The sequence below is a fragment of the Heliangelus exortis genome, chromosome 5 (assembly GCF_036169615.1).
Source record: "Heliangelus exortis chromosome 5, bHelExo1.hap1, whole genome shotgun sequence".
NCBI classification, from domain to species: domain Eukaryota; kingdom Metazoa; phylum Chordata; class Aves; order Apodiformes; family Trochilidae; genus Heliangelus; species Heliangelus exortis.
In genome coordinates this window covers 27,796,206-27,811,981 of record NC_092426.1, presented here as the reverse complement: position 1 = coordinate 27,811,981, position 15,776 = coordinate 27,796,206, and the positions used below count along the sequence as shown (strand labels likewise).

The following is a 15,776-nucleotide window of genomic DNA, read 5'->3' as shown; positions in this document are numbered from 1 at the left end:
TGCCAGTCATTTTTGTATGTTTGTTTGTTTGTGCTGGTGCTTTAAAAGCGAAACAAATTCCAGAAACAAAGCGGGAGGGGGGAGTGGGCTGGGGAGGGAGGGAGGAGGAAAACAAGCTCTGTATAAAAGACATATCATATTAAAATAATACATGAACACACCCACTGATATCGAGGGTACGATACCAGCCCTTCCCCAAGAAACTTATTTATAAGTGGTAGCGGTTATATTAATCCAAAAAGCCCCTTACCACCACTCCCCCCTCCATCCGCTAGAGAAAGACAGAAAGAAAGGAAACATGGAGACCACCCTGCCCGATACACAAAGTGTTCAGAACAACCTACATAACGACCCAACTCCTGCGAGCTCTGCTCTTGCGAGGAGACCAAGGAGCGAGAAAGGTCTGCTTCCTGGGCATCCTCTTTGGAGCCTGAGCAAGCCCATCATCCCGACACCCTCCAAGTGCGGGTACCGCCGCTACCGTGCGGCTGCTGGAACGAGCACCGGCACCTCGCTCCGGCACCTCCTCCTCCCGCCTGAGCCCCGGGCACAGAGAAAGCTAAAATCGGCTTTGCTCTGAGGCTCGCCAAACGCCTTCTCCTAGCTTGAGTTTATAGTTGTTTATGGCTTTTGTGCTACTCGGGGCATTTTGCTATGGTTACAAGGAGGCCCTGAGGCTGCCGGGGGGGGTTCGGAGTTGGAGGGGGGGTGGTAAGGGAGGATTTTGGCTTTTGTAGGCCCTAAAAATTGGATTCGTGGTTCATCAATCTGAGCCCAAGATTCCGCTAAGCCGAAGGGTGAGGTGGAGGTGCGGCAAGAAGCTGCGGAGGGGCGGAGCGGCGGCGAGCGGGCAGAGGCGGGCGCGGTCAGGTAGGATGGACGGAGCACCCCCAGGCACTGGCGCCCCTGCGCCCGGCGCCCTTCTGCGGGGCGCCGGGGTGAAGCAGCACCCTGAGAGAGACTGTATCCGTATCCGTATCTGTCCCTGTGCTGGGGGAGGGGGGGGAATCCAGGGGAGGGGTGTGTGTGGAGGAGGGGGAACATGGTGCCTCTTTCTCTCGAGTTACCGAAAAACCGAAAAAACAGATACATGTGTCATTTTCCAAAAATTACGTTTATAAGAGGCTAAAGAGCTTCAGCACAACGCCATGAGAATATTCCACTAACAGTTTTTAAGGAGTCAAAGAATAGCTAGAAGTCTCTTGAAGCAATATTTGTTTGGGGTTTTTTGTTTTTGTTTTTTAACAGGTCTTTCCCAGTATTTTATTTACCGATTCTTTAATTCAATCTCGCAACTCCGGCAAAAGTAGTTTTGGCCAAGAATATTTTAACAGTAAACACGGAAAATTATAAAATTATGTCATTAAACTTGTAGAACAGTACGAGGATTTAAACTTGGCTATTTTACCCCCGCGTTTTATTAACGTCGTTTGCATAATTCTGTGGATAAATCCTAAGGGAAAATTTTAATTTTCTATCTGATTCCTGAATTAGGGAGAGCTTTTGTTACACAGGGACACGTATTATCTAAGCAGGTGTGACGGTTCTGTTATGTACGCTGGCATATGAAATAATAGTGACATTTAGGATCTAAAAAAAACCCGAATGTCTTAACGTTAGAGTTGGCAGCGAGTGTAAAAATATTCTGTTCTGAAAAATTCTGGCAGTGGCAGCTGAACACACCAAATCTAGTGTGTTCACTCTCTAGATAGGCTTTCTATGGATGATATTCTGCAGCTACAGGAATAAATACATAAAATCTTCAGCTTTTAATAAAGGCTGTCTAATTCAGACCTCTCCACCCCGCGTAGCCGCCGTGGGAAATATATACTCCAATGTTTACTCGGATCTCTTTCTGTCACTATTCTATCTTGTCTTAACGCTTACGACATCAGCAAAGCTCTCTGGCCCCTAAAGCTGTCGTTTCCTATTTCCACTTTCTCCGTCCAAACTCTGCCCGTCCAAGAAATTTCCTAAAGTTCAACAGGAGGGAAACTCTTTGCACCCAGTTGGTTAATGTCATTGTTTCAACGCTACTTCATCCCTAGCGGCACAAGCTTCTCAAAGGTATACAGTGCCCTCCTGGCTGTTCTTTATGGTACAGTGCAGCTTCTCAAAAGATCATCGGATGGAGAAATTTAGCTCTTCTTGAAACATTAAGCAACTGAGCAATTAGTTCTGAATGGGGGAGGGGGAGGGAAGACCAGGGAGCTTAATGGAGAGGGGGGAGAGAAGATACAACACAACTAGCCCGAAAACAACAGGGGTGGAGATGCATGGGAGGGGGGCTTAAAAATGTTTGTATTTAAAAGGGTGCTTGCAAGGTCTTCGGCACAATATGTGCTTCTCTCCTTAAAGGGGCACTGAGTGCCAATAACCATTAGTCATCCAGTAGAGACTTTTCATTACAGATCTATCTTTAGGGGGAGTTCCCCGAAGTCTCCGAAGGGAACAGAGCTGCGGATTTCAAACGCGGTCCAGTTCGTCACCCAGTGTCTGCGTACCTGCGGCAATAGAAAGGAGAGATACTTACCAGACTTTCGGGAGTGCGCGGATAGCCCAAAGCTCTCTGCAGTGTTCCTTTCCTCTGCGGAATACTATCTTGCATCCGAGGCACTTTTCCAGTCTATATTTGATGTTAACATTTATGCTATCTCAAACACGAGGCTCTCCCATAGACATTTTTTCCAGGGTTTTCAAGCAAATTTCTTGGTGCCACAATGTTATGATGGAAGGATGCTGAAATGACAGGCCTCGTAGACGCTTGTCTTAATCATCGGCTTCTTAATTTAGTTTTAGTGCTGTGGTTTTGTGTGTGTGCGTGTGTGTGTCTGCGCGTGTGTGCGCACAAGAGAAGCCTCTGACAACCTGCAGCTTCCTAATGACTGACGAGGCAGGGCTGCTGCAGCAAAGTAACACTTCCCTGGTGTGAAGACCTCTCACTGGGAAGTTTAGTTCACTACTGTTCTCGCAATCCTAATCGTATAACCTGTAACCAAAACGCACGGAAGAAGGATACAGGATGCTAAATAGACTAACTTCTAATCACCAAACGCTAGTACTGCTACCAGGTGTTGAGGATTAACTGGAAGTTGGCTACAGATGGACACTTTAACATAAATCTACAAATGCGGAAAGAAGCATGGACTGCTGAATACATCTTCCTCTCCCCCTTTGCTTCCATTCACCCGTCCACCTTCAGTCCCATTCACCCCTCTCGAAAATGTTTGACTACCTCTTTCTCTTTGTTAGTGCTCTGCTCCGTCCCTACTTGCCATGCCTTAGCAGCAGGGTATCAGTGTCTGCTGAGTAGCCCTTACCTTAATTGCTCAGGTAACCTGGAATAAATAAGACAAGCTTAGAGTAAAAGGGGAATAAACTTATATATATGTACACCCAGGAGTTTACTATACCGAATGTGATATTACTGATAGTAAAAGCAAAGTGTCCCAACTCGTTTCATGGAAGCATGATGCCATCGAAGCGTGGTTATTAAATACCCCTTTTTCATGGCTGAAAAAACTCTCATTCATTTCTTAAGCTGTCAGTACATTTTATCAGCTTAACCCCTTGAAAGAGCCTGAGAGTAGAGAGCCGCTATGCCCGTGTGAAGGGGGATTGAAAGCTGGAGCTTGGGGCTGGCGAGAGGTAAACTACATCTCATGAGCTTACACTGGAGCAGGTCTGCTTTTCCTTCGGCCCCTAATTAAAAAAAAAAAAAATCACACGCACACAAACACAAAAAACATTCACCCCGAAAACCCAAAACAAACCAAAACCAAACCCAAACAAAACAAAAAACCAATTAAAAAACCAATAAAAAAACCCCAAACAACACAAACAAAAACAAAATCAAGGGATAAAAGTGTGTGGTTGGAACAGTACCCCTATGACCTATGCCCAAGAACTTCATGAAGATTGCTGTTGAATGGCACTTCAGCCAGGACATTTCAGGTCAGCTGTTCACCCCCGTCCTGACCCCGGATTTATGCACCCTCAGCCCATCTCCGCCGCCCAGTGTGGCGGGTCCCCACAGCAGGCGACCTCGCAGGTAAGGGAGCACCCACACTCTGCAGAGCCAGGGTCTCCTCTGCACACGCACCCCTGCTGTGCGGGGTCAGGGTCCTGCACCTCCGTTCCACGCAGAACCTTCTTCTCCAGACGCCCCACAAAAACTTCCCTCATGCAGCACTGCCACTCTCAAGACTACCATGGAATCGGCCAGGAGTCGTGGCCAGGGCAGAACTCAGGCAAGAACTGGCGTTAGTGCAAGACTCAAGAGTTTCCAAAGTAAATATCTTCAATTTTATAAACGAAGAATTTTCTGCGGAGGGGAAAAAAAAAATAGAGGGACTCTAAAGTTGAAGTCCAGCAGAAATAATAATTGACGTGTCTTCTCTTACATATCCATTTCTGTCCCGTAAACAATGAATTAATCTTCATGGGCTTAGAAAAGTATGTACTACATACTGGACGCAACATTTCCTTTTTTGGTAGAACTGTATATCCACGGCATTAAAAAAAAATAATAATATAAATCCTAAGTTTGTGCACAGAACTTCATTCTGCCCCCATGACAAATGACTGCATGTTAAATCTAGATCATCAAACATTTAAAAAACCTGCTTCTTTCGGTGTTAGCCCTTTGCTCAGAAATGCGAAATGATAAAGCGTTTATTTCTTCCCTGCTACAATTTCATCCCCGATCACAACGCAAAGTAAACTCAGCTTTGACCTAAGAAACACCTCAATGAATTAAAATTTAAACAGGCAATGTCAGTGTTACATTAAATGAGAACTCCTCCAGTTTGCTGCAGAGCTGGGATTTGAATAAAACGTTCAATGTTAACAAACAATACACACGTTTGGCACTTTGTGTATTAAATGGATCAAAGAGATTTGATAAGGCACAATTCACCATTTGTACAGACCTGATTGAGTTAATATAATATCAGCAAATTTTACAGAGAAATGAATCTGTTTCTTTTCTTTGTGTTTAAAACCAGCACAGATTACAAATTTTAATGATCTGAAAATGTTTGGTATACAAAATCATGCTTATTTCAGTATTAGCAAAAACACAAGAAATTTTTCAACACAAACACCCAGCTGTGTCTATTTTAAAAGCAGTTCAATGACAGCTTGCACTTATGAGCATGCAATCAGCTAATTTCGCTTTTTTTTTTCTTCTGTGTTAATCAACACTTTCCTTCCTGCATATCAGAGTACAAATAGTATAGTTACTCCACATCAGTAAATGTTTACGTAACCTGTCCTTTCTCAAGAATCCGGTTACACCGAATCATTACATGCTAGACCGAGTAGGAAAATGCACTGGGCCCAGCCACCATAATGGGATCCTAGTGCACCATAATGACACATATTAGTTAATGATCATCGTAATCATATTAATATGCAGGAATCTTACCTTTCCTCTTACCCTTTGCTACGGTAGTCAAGTCATATCCTCCACATCGCACTCTTCCTCAAGAATTCCCATACATGAACTTCAGTGTCCAGCAATGAAGTAATTACAAATTACTTTAAAAAAATTGCATTTCTGAAAATAATTATAATTTTAAAAATAAGATTTGTTGATCATTGGCTTTTTTTTTTTTTTTGCTTTTTTTTTTTTTTTTTTTCTTTTTCCTTTTGCCAGTAGTAACCTGTTATAAAATTGGATAAATAAATACAATTGTGGTAAGGTCATTCGAGGTTAATCCAATGCACAGAGTTCATGCCAATTGCAATTGTTTATTACCAGTCCATTGTAATTGTTCTCGTTATTTACTCTCTTTCTCACACTCGCTCTCCCTCCCTCTCACACATACACATATATAAACCGCACATCTACAGACAACAATGGTTGCTGCATTGAGCTCTAACCTGAATTTGCCCGGCATAAATTGTTTTATCTGGTCTTGAGCCGCACGTTTGATTCCTACGGAACATTTTTTTTCCTACAGCACAAATGTAAACTTTAGGTAGCTCAGCGCGGCGCTATACGTTGCCTTTGCCTACAGCTTCAGCTCGAATGCGGCCAGCACAATCCCTGCCCAATACATCTCCCCTTCTGCTTCCTAAGAACGCTGCGCAATTTATTTCTCTTTCTTTCTGGCTTGAATTTATTCCCCCCCCTCCGGTCCCGTCCCCCCCATCATGACAATAAGAACCGATGTGTTTGTGCAGGATTAACACTCAGTTCCACGGGCCCGGGAGATTTCAGCCATAAGCCCGAGTCCGCACCACCGCAGAGAACATCAGGCAGAGAGCAGCGGTACCCGACCCTCTCCTCTGCCCCGGCAGCACCCCAGCCGCTCCCCCCAGCCCGCTCCCCTCCCCCAGGGCTAGACCCCGCGGAACCGAGACCCGGTGGCCAGAGACGGCGGGCCCGAGGGGGCGGCAAGAAGTCGCAATATATATTTCATGGGTTCTTAGTATTAGTATTATTTATTTTTTTTACACCTGACACGCGGCCTGCGCCTTGCTGGCTGAAACCACCCGGCAGCGCAAAGGAGGACACGGAAAAGGACCCCGGCGCCCTCCACCTGCTCCAGTGACCGCGCGGGGGAAGCGGTGGGTGAGCGGGAGCTGCGCGGGGTTGGGGAGCGCAGGGGCTGAGCGGCGGGAAGGAGCGCGAAGCCCGGTTCGGCCGCCGGCCTAAAGCCGCGCCCGGCCGCCGTAGACACGGAGAGCGAGCTGAGAGGTAAAAGGAGAGGCTCGCTGGGTTCCGTGCCTTCCCAACTCACATTCCGGAGCGTGGCAAACACTGACCGAGCGGGCCGGAGGAGACCCGTCTTCCCCTGCAGGCCGCGGCCTCTGTCCCGCTCGCGGCCGTGCGGACGGCAGCCCGCTCCGCCGTCTGCGTCCCCTCCAGTTGATTTTTTTTTTTTTTTTCCCCTCTCACTCTTGGTAAAATAATAAATAGAAATCACCGAAACCAGGGCCTAGAAAAATAAACTCGACGAGTGACTTCGGCGAGATCCGTAAAGTAGTACCTCGCCGCCGCGGCCTCCTCACCCACCCGGCCTCCCAGCCCGCCTCCTTCGCCGACAGAGGAGGGGGCAAAGAGGGACGGGGCAACTTTAGTCCACCGGAGAAACTACGGAGTGGGAAAGCCGGCTGGGCCCGCAGCCGCGGGACGGCCGCTATTTGTTTGGCGTGAGGGGATTTGTGCTTGGAGCGACGGGAGGGGGGGGGGGAGGGGGGGGGGCACCGAGGGGGCATGGGGAGGGGGTGGGGGGGGCGCAAGCCGCCGCGGTGATGCGCCCCTGCGCCGGTATCCCTGCGCCGCGGGAGCCGCGGCGGCGGCGGGGGGCGGAGCGGCGGCGGCGGGCGCGGGAGGGGCGGAGCGGAGCGGAGTTCGTCCATTGGCGGGCGGGCGGGCAGACGCGCCGGCACGCCGCCGGCCCTGATTGGGCGGCCGGTGGGAAAGGTTAAACCAAAAAATTTTTTACAGCCCGGGTGCGTGTCTGCAGCTCTGAAATTAATTGCGGCCAGGGCGGTCTGTATAGCCCGTCTCCGCTCGCTCCTCGCCGACCCGCGGCTGCGGCTGCTCCTTCCTCCCCCCTGCTCTGCTTTGCCGGGGGAACCAGGCACCATGAAGTAGATTTTTTTTTTTATGTGTTTGTGTGTTTTGGTTGGTTTTGGTGGTTTTTTTTTTTTTGGTTTTTTTTTTTTTTTTTGGTTGATTTTTTTGTTTGGTTTTCAGAGGGTTTTTTCCCCCTTTTTTTCTCCTTTTTTTTTTTTTTTTTTTTTTTCCTCCGCTCTGACTCGGTTTGATTTTCTCTGATTGGTGATTATTATTACTATTATTTTTTTTCCCTCCCCGGCGGTTCCTGTCCTTGCTACATGACTTGCCAGCGCTTGAGACTGCGGTCCAACTGCGCTGCCGCCGCCGCCGCCGGTGGTGCCGCCGCCGCCGCTGCCTCCGCCTCGGCCGCCGCCGCCTCCGCCGCCGCCCCGCGCGCCTCTCCCTCGGCCGCTGCAACTTTCCCCCTCAGACTAGTGTGTGATGTTGGACATGGGAGATAGGAAGGAAGTGAAAATGCTGCCGAAATCCTCCTTTAGCATAAACAGCCTGGTGCCCGAAGCCGTCCAGAGCGACAACAACCACAGCAGCCACAGCCACCACAACAGCCACCACCCCCACCACCACCATCACCACCACCACCACCACCACCACCCGCCGCCGCAGCAGCAGCCCCAGAGAGCCGCCGCGGCCGAGGAGGAGGACGAGGAGAAGGGCCAGCTCCTCCTGCCGCCCCCCCCGGCCGCCGCCGCCGCCTCCGGCGCCCTGGAGGTGGCCAAAGCGGACATGCTGGCGGGCAAAGGCGACGCGGGCGCGGCGGCGACGGCGGAGCTGGAGGAGAAGGAGAAGGTGGCGGAGGAGAAGAAGGGGGCGGCCGAGGGGGCCAAGGACGGGGAGAGCGGGAAGGAGGGGGAGAAGAAGAACGGGAAGTACGAGAAGCCGCCGTTCAGTTACAACGCGCTGATCATGATGGCCATCCGGCAGAGCCCCGAGAAGCGCCTCACGCTCAACGGCATCTATGAGTTCATCATGAAGAACTTCCCCTACTACCGGGAGAACAAGCAGGGCTGGCAGAACTCCATCCGCCACAACCTCTCCCTCAATAAGTGCTTCGTCAAGGTGCCCCGCCACTACGACGACCCGGGCAAAGGGAACTACTGGATGCTGGACCCTTCCAGCGACGACGTCTTCATCGGGGGCACCACCGGCAAGCTCCGCCGGCGCTCCACCACCTCGCGGGCCAAGCTGGCCTTCAAGCGGGGCGCCCGGCTCACCTCCACCGGACTGACATTCATGGATAGGGCAGGATCCTTGTACTGGCCTATGTCCCCCTTCCTCTCCCTGCACCACCCCAGGGCCAGCAGCACTTTGAGTTACAATGGGACCACCTCCGCCTACCCCAGCCACCCCATGCCCTACAGTTCAGTGTTGACTCAAAACTCCTTGGGAAACAACCACTCCTTTTCCACGTCTAATGGGTTAAGTGTTGATAGACTAGTCAATGGAGAGATACCTTATGCCACTCATCACCTCACAGCAGCAGCTCTGGCCGCCTCAGTGCCGTGTGGCTTGTCAGTTCCTTGCTCCGGCACCTATTCCCTAAACCCCTGCTCTGTAAACCTCCTAGCAGGACAGACGAGTTACTTTTTCCCCCATGTTCCTCACCCTTCAATGACTTCTCAAAGCAGCACTTCAATGACGGCCAGGGCAGCCTCCTCCTCCACGTCGCCACAGGCGCCCTCCACTCTCCCCTGTGAGTCTTTAAGACCTTCTTTGCCAAGTTTTACAACGGGACTTTCCGGAGGACTTTCTGATTATTTCACACATCAAAATCAGGGGTCTTCTTCAAACCCTTTAATACATTAACATCCATGGGATCAGACTGTAAGTGAACATTTTACACACATTTGCATTGTAAATGATAATTAAAAGGAAAAAAAAAAAAGCAAAACAAAAAAAGTCCAAGTATTTTTTATTAAGTCCCCCATTTTCTGTACGTTTGTTCAGTCTTTAGGGTTGTTTATTATTCCACCAAGGTGAGGAGTGTCAGCAAGGTGCAATGTGGGGAGATTACATTGTAGACTATGAAGTTTGGAAGACAAAATTATAGTAGAATGTGTATCTAAATAGTGACTGCTTTTGCAATTTTTTATTAAAATACGATAAGTCTATCATTAAAAGCCGCCAGATTCTCCATGTTTGCAGTATTATAAGTTATCATGGATATGTCTGTGGGTGCAGACCTTGAAAGAAAAAAAAAAAAAAAAAAAAGAAAAGCTACTAAATTTATGAAAACTATAAAAAACTTAAAACGTAATTTGTATTTAAGCAGGATTAATGCTGAAAGGTGCCCAAGAAGTACATTTTGGCCATTTATTATTTTATAATTTTCTTTACTGAACTGTTTTTTTTTTGTTTGTTTGTTTACTTTTAGACCAAAGATTGGGTTCTAGAAAATGCACTCAGTGTACGAAGTAATTTAAAAAAACAGCAACATTATTTCAGTTTGCAGCACTGCCCGTTCAAATGAATCAGAAGGGGACAAAATTAATGATTGCCTTCAGTTTGTGTTGTGTATATTTTGATGTATGTGGTCACTAACAGGTCACCTTTATTTTTTTTCTAAATGTAGTGAAATGTTAATACCTATTGTACTTATAGGTAAACCTTGCAAATATGTAACCTGTGTTGCGCAAATGCCGCATAAATTTGAGTGATTGTTAATGTCGTCTTAAAATTTCTTGATTGTGATACTGTGGTCATATGCCCGTGTTTGTCACTTACAAAAATGTTTACTATGAACACACAGAAATAAAAAAATAGGCTAAATTCATATATACTCGATAGTTTTTTTGTCTCTTTTATTAGCTTAAATTAATATGCCAGAGGCTTTAAAGTTAAAGGGAGATCAGAGCGTTGCTTATTACATCAGTCCACCATTTTCACATGCTCTTTTCCCCCTCTTCCTCCCTTCCCCACGATCACATTGTCTTTAAAAACAGTATTTTCAAATGTAAACGGTGAGGCTATTTAGTTAAACACTATGGCCACTACTGTGATGTCAGTTTTGGGGCAGAACTCTTATCAGGTCTGCTTACAATATTTTTAGTAGAAGGTAGAATGCCTTGCTAAAACGTCTGCTTTACACTGAAGATGTTTTAAATAATGTACGTATATATATGTGTACACATTTATATACATAAATTAAGTATATATGCACACACTGAGGAAAAAAAAAAAGGTTTATCTGTTACATAGGTACGTGTAGTTCTTGAAATCTCTGAAATGCATTCAAATAATATTCTGAAAAAGTAATTTCGAGTCTATGATAACTGGAGGTCTATTAACTGTGAATGTGTATGTGTGCCTATACACCCATATACATATTAGCTTTCATATAATAATTTGATCGAGTTTAACAAGGAATGATTCGTATGTGTATAGAGCGCAATCTTTATCTTAAAGGAACACTGTTCCGGAAGTATCTATATTGTTTGTATTTATATACTTTTAATGCTGCAAACACTTTTTGGCTTTAAATATTGTAACAGTAGCCATAGTTTTTCAGCCAGAGCCTCCCTCCCCTGCCCCCCTCACCCTCCGGACGGGCTGAGGTGCAGTCGCAGAACATGGAAGGGAAGCAAAGGGCTGGAGGGGTCACGTGACGCCCTGCCTTGCATACCGATGTTTAAACCTTTTAGGGGGGGGGGAAAAAAAATATCCAAACCTGTGTGGGTGCACTTAAATTCAAAGTTTTGAAACCGCGATCTTTTTCACCCTCCACAATGGCGAGGCTTGCAGAAGCCCACTAACCAGCACAAGCATCCTGAAGTGGGCTCTGTTGCCCAGAGAATCATTCCATTAGTTTTTTAAGGGGGCAACGCTGCGACTAAATTTAAGCAGCATTTAATCCTAAAAAGAATTGGTTTCTTGATGAGTCTAGGGAAGCCTATAAAAGCTGCAACTCTTGAAAATAATTAGAAAACTTGTGCAAAAGGTTTAGGAACTAATTGGATCCCGCGGTGAGTCCGCAGAGGACAAGTTGTTCATTTGTTACGTTTCTGTAGTCTGAACTGGGCTCTGCAGAAGTGCAATAAGCTGCCGGCTGCTCACAATAGGCCCAATGAAAAATAATCTCTAATTCGGAGTTGTTATCGCAAATACTTTAAAGAGCTGATCTTAGAAAGACAGAAAAAAAGAAGAAAAAGAGGGGGAAAAAATAATGCCGGGGGGTGATAAAGACGTAATAGCAAATCTGAACGCTTGCAAACAGTCACGCTGAAAGAATAAGGGAAGGGAGGGTATGTCTTCCGAAAATAAGTAGTGTCTGCAATATTACAAGGAGATCCGCAGGGAAGAGAGAGGAGTTAAAGGTTACGGATGAGAGATGGGACAGCCTGCTCTTCACTGTGAGGGGGAGAAGGAGAGAAATCTCTGATATTCTTGGCTTTCACTTACACTTCTGCAATTCAAATTAATCATCACTATGAGAAAAAGGTTGCTTTGTTTAGGGATGAAGAGAGAGACGATGCCAACGGCTTGGAAGCACCTACCCTTCCCTATATTCTTCACTCTATTGTCACAGAAAGAAGTGATCGCAAACAAATAAAACCCAAAACTCCTTTGCAGCATATCTATTGGAAATAATAAAATCATATGGGTGTGATTTAAATTCTTGAAGCCTGAAAACCCCATTCTGTATACTTGTGCCTAAACAAATTAAAATAATGGCATCTGCTGCAGCTGACAAAGGAAATGATTTATTATTTACTACTTGCAATTGGTTGTATACTGTAGGAAATCCGATAGCATGTACTTAAAGTATTATTTAGTTCGCAATGTAAAAAAATCCGCTGACTGTATTAAAAGGAGAAAAAAGACAAGTCATGTTGGAGAAAAGCACAGTCTCGCCATGTCAGGGCTTGGGTTGGCTAATAAGCATTAATTAGATAAGCGTGATGCATAATAATTCCTGAAAAGGGTAACTCTGATGCAAGTCTCTCCAGGCTTCGTTTAAGCAAGCACTCGCTCTCAGTGCTCTCCTTTAAGTTTAGTGCAGCAAAGTGCTGCCTAAGCAGTTCAGGTGGCATAGACTTTTCCCTCTCTCGCCGTTAGACTGTGGAAAGGAGTGGCTAAGCTGGTAATTTATTCACGTTTCCATACACATATTACCAGCCATGAGACTATCTTTGTAAAGGAGAAAAAAAAAAAAAACAACAAACCAAAAAAAAACCACTAAAGTTTTCATGGATTGTAGCCAAGGCCCCAAATATGCCCTTACCTTAGCCTGCTCTCCAGTCAAATAAACTCTTTTGTTCGCTGAGGATGTCTTTTAGGCTAACCTTTGCATGGGTTTCTTCAGTATTGAATGTGAGGTGGTGGATTTTTTTTTGTTTGTTTTTTTGTTTTGTTTTTTGTTTGTTTGTTGTTGGTGGGTTTTTTTGTTTTGTTGGGGTTTTTTTAGACAATAATTCTGTTATCTAGTGTCTGTTTCCGCAGTGGTTTATATGTCAAATCCCCAAGCTAAGATTTTACTTTGGGTTTTGGTATCTTATTTTTATTGATTTTGTTTAAGTATGCACATATCCGAAACACTGCGGTATCTCAGAGTCGTTTCTTTTAGCATTTCCTAATTTGGTCTGTTTGTGGGGAACGGGTGATCTTTATGGAATTAAGGAGCTATTGTTATTTTCCTAGCTGATGTTTGAGGTGATTAACTTTGCTCGCGTAGATAGTAGGAGAAGAAATCTGCTCATCAAGAAACCTCCAATTACTGTTTTAAGATTGCCTTCGTAAACATGTTTGACGGATAATAAACTAGCTCGAAACCACAATGGGATATTTAGCCAACCAGTTTTTGACATATTTAAAATATTTTTCTTTTGTTTCAGTAAAATAGAATTTGCTATGTGGAATGTATTATTACAAAAGGGTTTAAAAGAAAGTGAACGATAATATATTTAGCTTTAAATGGCACAAAACTGCTGGTTAGGGGCATGATACTTTTTTTTTCCTTTTTTTTCTTTTTTTTCTTTTTTTTTTCCCTCTTATGCTTGAAAAAAATAGCTGAACCAGAACGTAATTATAACTTCTTCTTATGATTATTAATATTTGTGTCAGAAATTATGATTCAGGTACACACCCCCTCATCATTTGCGTTAATATGAGGTCTCCATCACCCCGTATTCACTATTCACTCAGGAAAAACTCCCACTGACCTCTGGTTACGTTTTGACTGAACCATATCAAGGTTTTGCTTAAGAAAGAACAGTGAGCAAGACTCATTGTTTTATTCTTCAATTATTCTTATTTTCTTTTAGGATGGAGGGGTAAAGGGTGGGTGTGGGGGGGTGTGGGATGGAGAGTGGGGAAGAAAGGGGCGAGGAAGGGGAAAAAAACCAAACCTCTGCCTGTAGATAGTCAAAGCTATATACTTAATTGCATAGTCTCGAATACACACCCGCCCAAGAAAGAAAGTATATGCGCATACGTATTGCACGACAGATTCAACGAATGACAGTAAATACGTATATGTGTATCTAGACATGCACAGCCCTACAGAGGGGTCTATCCATGCACTAGTGTTTGTACTACTTCTTGACAGTTTTGTGCACTGAAATGTTCTTGTTTTGAATACATTCCCCCCCCCCCCAACCCCCGCCTCCCCGCCCCGTGGTGAAGGTGCTTGGGTAAATGGGTCAAAAAGTGGTGGAGAACTGGGTTAGAAAGAGGTGAAGGTGAAGATCATTAGAGGTTTTAGGGCTGGCTGTGGCTGTTTTGCTGGGTTTGTGTGACTGTGCCCAGAGGGCGGAGTTCCTGCACATTCCTACCTCACCGGAGAACCTGCCCTCAACTCCACTGCAGCTACTCCAGAGAGATGGGACCCTCCAGAAGAAACCTGCCCAGCAATCCCGGAAAGCCTCCCCGCCACCAGGGTAGGTGCATTTCAAGAAAACCTTCCCTACTTCTTCTCCCAACAGGCAGATCCATGTGATACGAATGAATAGAGATGATAGACTCCTGTCTAAGAGTCCTGTTTCCCCTTGCCCCTGATAAGCAGATCGCCCGTGCAAGCGAAGCACAGTTTCAAAGCACCAGTTACACCAAAACTGCGTGTGCCTAATGTTAGGAATATTTTTTTTACTGTCTCTCTCTCTCTCTCTTTTTTTTTTTTTTTTTTTTTTTTTTTTTTTTTTTTTTTTGGGTCTCTTTCTCAAAGTGTCCTCCCCCGGCCTCCCCCCTCCCCCTCCAGCTCTTTCGTTTCAGTCGGTAAGTTGGAAGTTTCTTCGCCGGCTTAATAGTTTTCACGGTTTACGTGTTTATATTTTTTTGTTGTTTTGTGTGTGTGTGTTTTTTGTTTGTGGTCTTTTTTGTTGTTGTTTTTTGGTGGGGTGTTTTGTTTTGGTTTTTTTTTTTAATTCCTAATCTTGTGTTATTAAGGTGCTGGACTTTGTTTGTTTGCCACTAAAGCCAGAGAAAGTCACACGGGTGCAATATTGTGTTTGCCTTTTTTTAAGATGCCAGGAGAAACAGCCTCTACCAGCAAGAAGGGCGCACGATGGCACGTGGGAATAGGAGTTCTCCACCGGCACCGGGTGAGTGCAGATTTTACCCCTCTTTTACACTCAGCAGTCAGGTAGCTAGAATCGTGGTTTATGTCCGCTGATATCAGGATAGAAGGAAGCGTGGTTCCCACAGGTCTTTGAGTGTGCCGTTCAGGGTTGAACATAGAAATATTATGGAGGGTAGGAAAAATTTCCCTCCACCACTTATTCCGGGACGAAATTTGCTCCTTGGTCCATCACTGTTGTATGAAAGACGATTTCAGAATGGAGAGTATGGTCGTATTCCGTAATTAATTATTTCTAAAAATCTGAGCCTATAATTTTAGGAAAAAAAAGCTTTCAGGAGTTGTCTCCAAAGTGCTAATATTCCTAAAATCTCAGAAAAGTGACTAAAAGCAAAAACTTCCGGGAGAGCAAGGAGAGTGTAAAAAACCATACGTCTAAAACTGCACTGGGTTTTGTTCTGAGCGCTCCAGCGGAGCAAACGCTCCCTTACAACCGCCGACCCGATCACGGGCTATGTTCATGTTCATTGGAGAGCTCCAGGCACTCCCTTTGTCTTCCCACTCCTCAAATTCCGTGACTGCGTTCTAGCTTTATGGAGAAATCTCGGGCTAGAGGCAGAAGTTTAAATCACTGATTTGCTCATCTGGCTCTTGCTTGCGGGTGAGGGCAGGCGT

General features: G+C 45.5%; 1 protein-coding gene and 1 long non-coding RNA gene across 2 annotated transcripts; one reads left to right on the top strand and one right to left on the bottom strand.

Moving 5' to 3' along the window:
- Positions 1–1,095: 1,095 nt before the first annotated feature.
- On the bottom strand, positions 1,096–5,612 carry LOC139797209 (uncharacterized). Its single transcript, XR_011726348.1, has 2 exons — positions 5,429–5,612; positions 1,096–2,504 (listed from the first exon to the last, which is right to left on the bottom strand). It is a non-coding gene; the product is annotated as an uncharacterized lncRNA (long non-coding RNA).
- Positions 5,613–7,267: 1,655 nt separating this feature from the next.
- FOXG1 (forkhead box G1) lies at positions 7,268–10,370 on the top strand. Its single transcript, XM_071746205.1, has one exon. The coding sequence runs from the start codon at positions 8,015–8,017 to the stop codon at positions 9,395–9,397; it is 1,383 nt and encodes a 460-aa protein (XP_071602306.1). The 5' UTR covers positions 7,268–8,014; the 3' UTR covers positions 9,398–10,370.
- Positions 10,371–15,776: the final 5,406 nt, after the last annotated feature.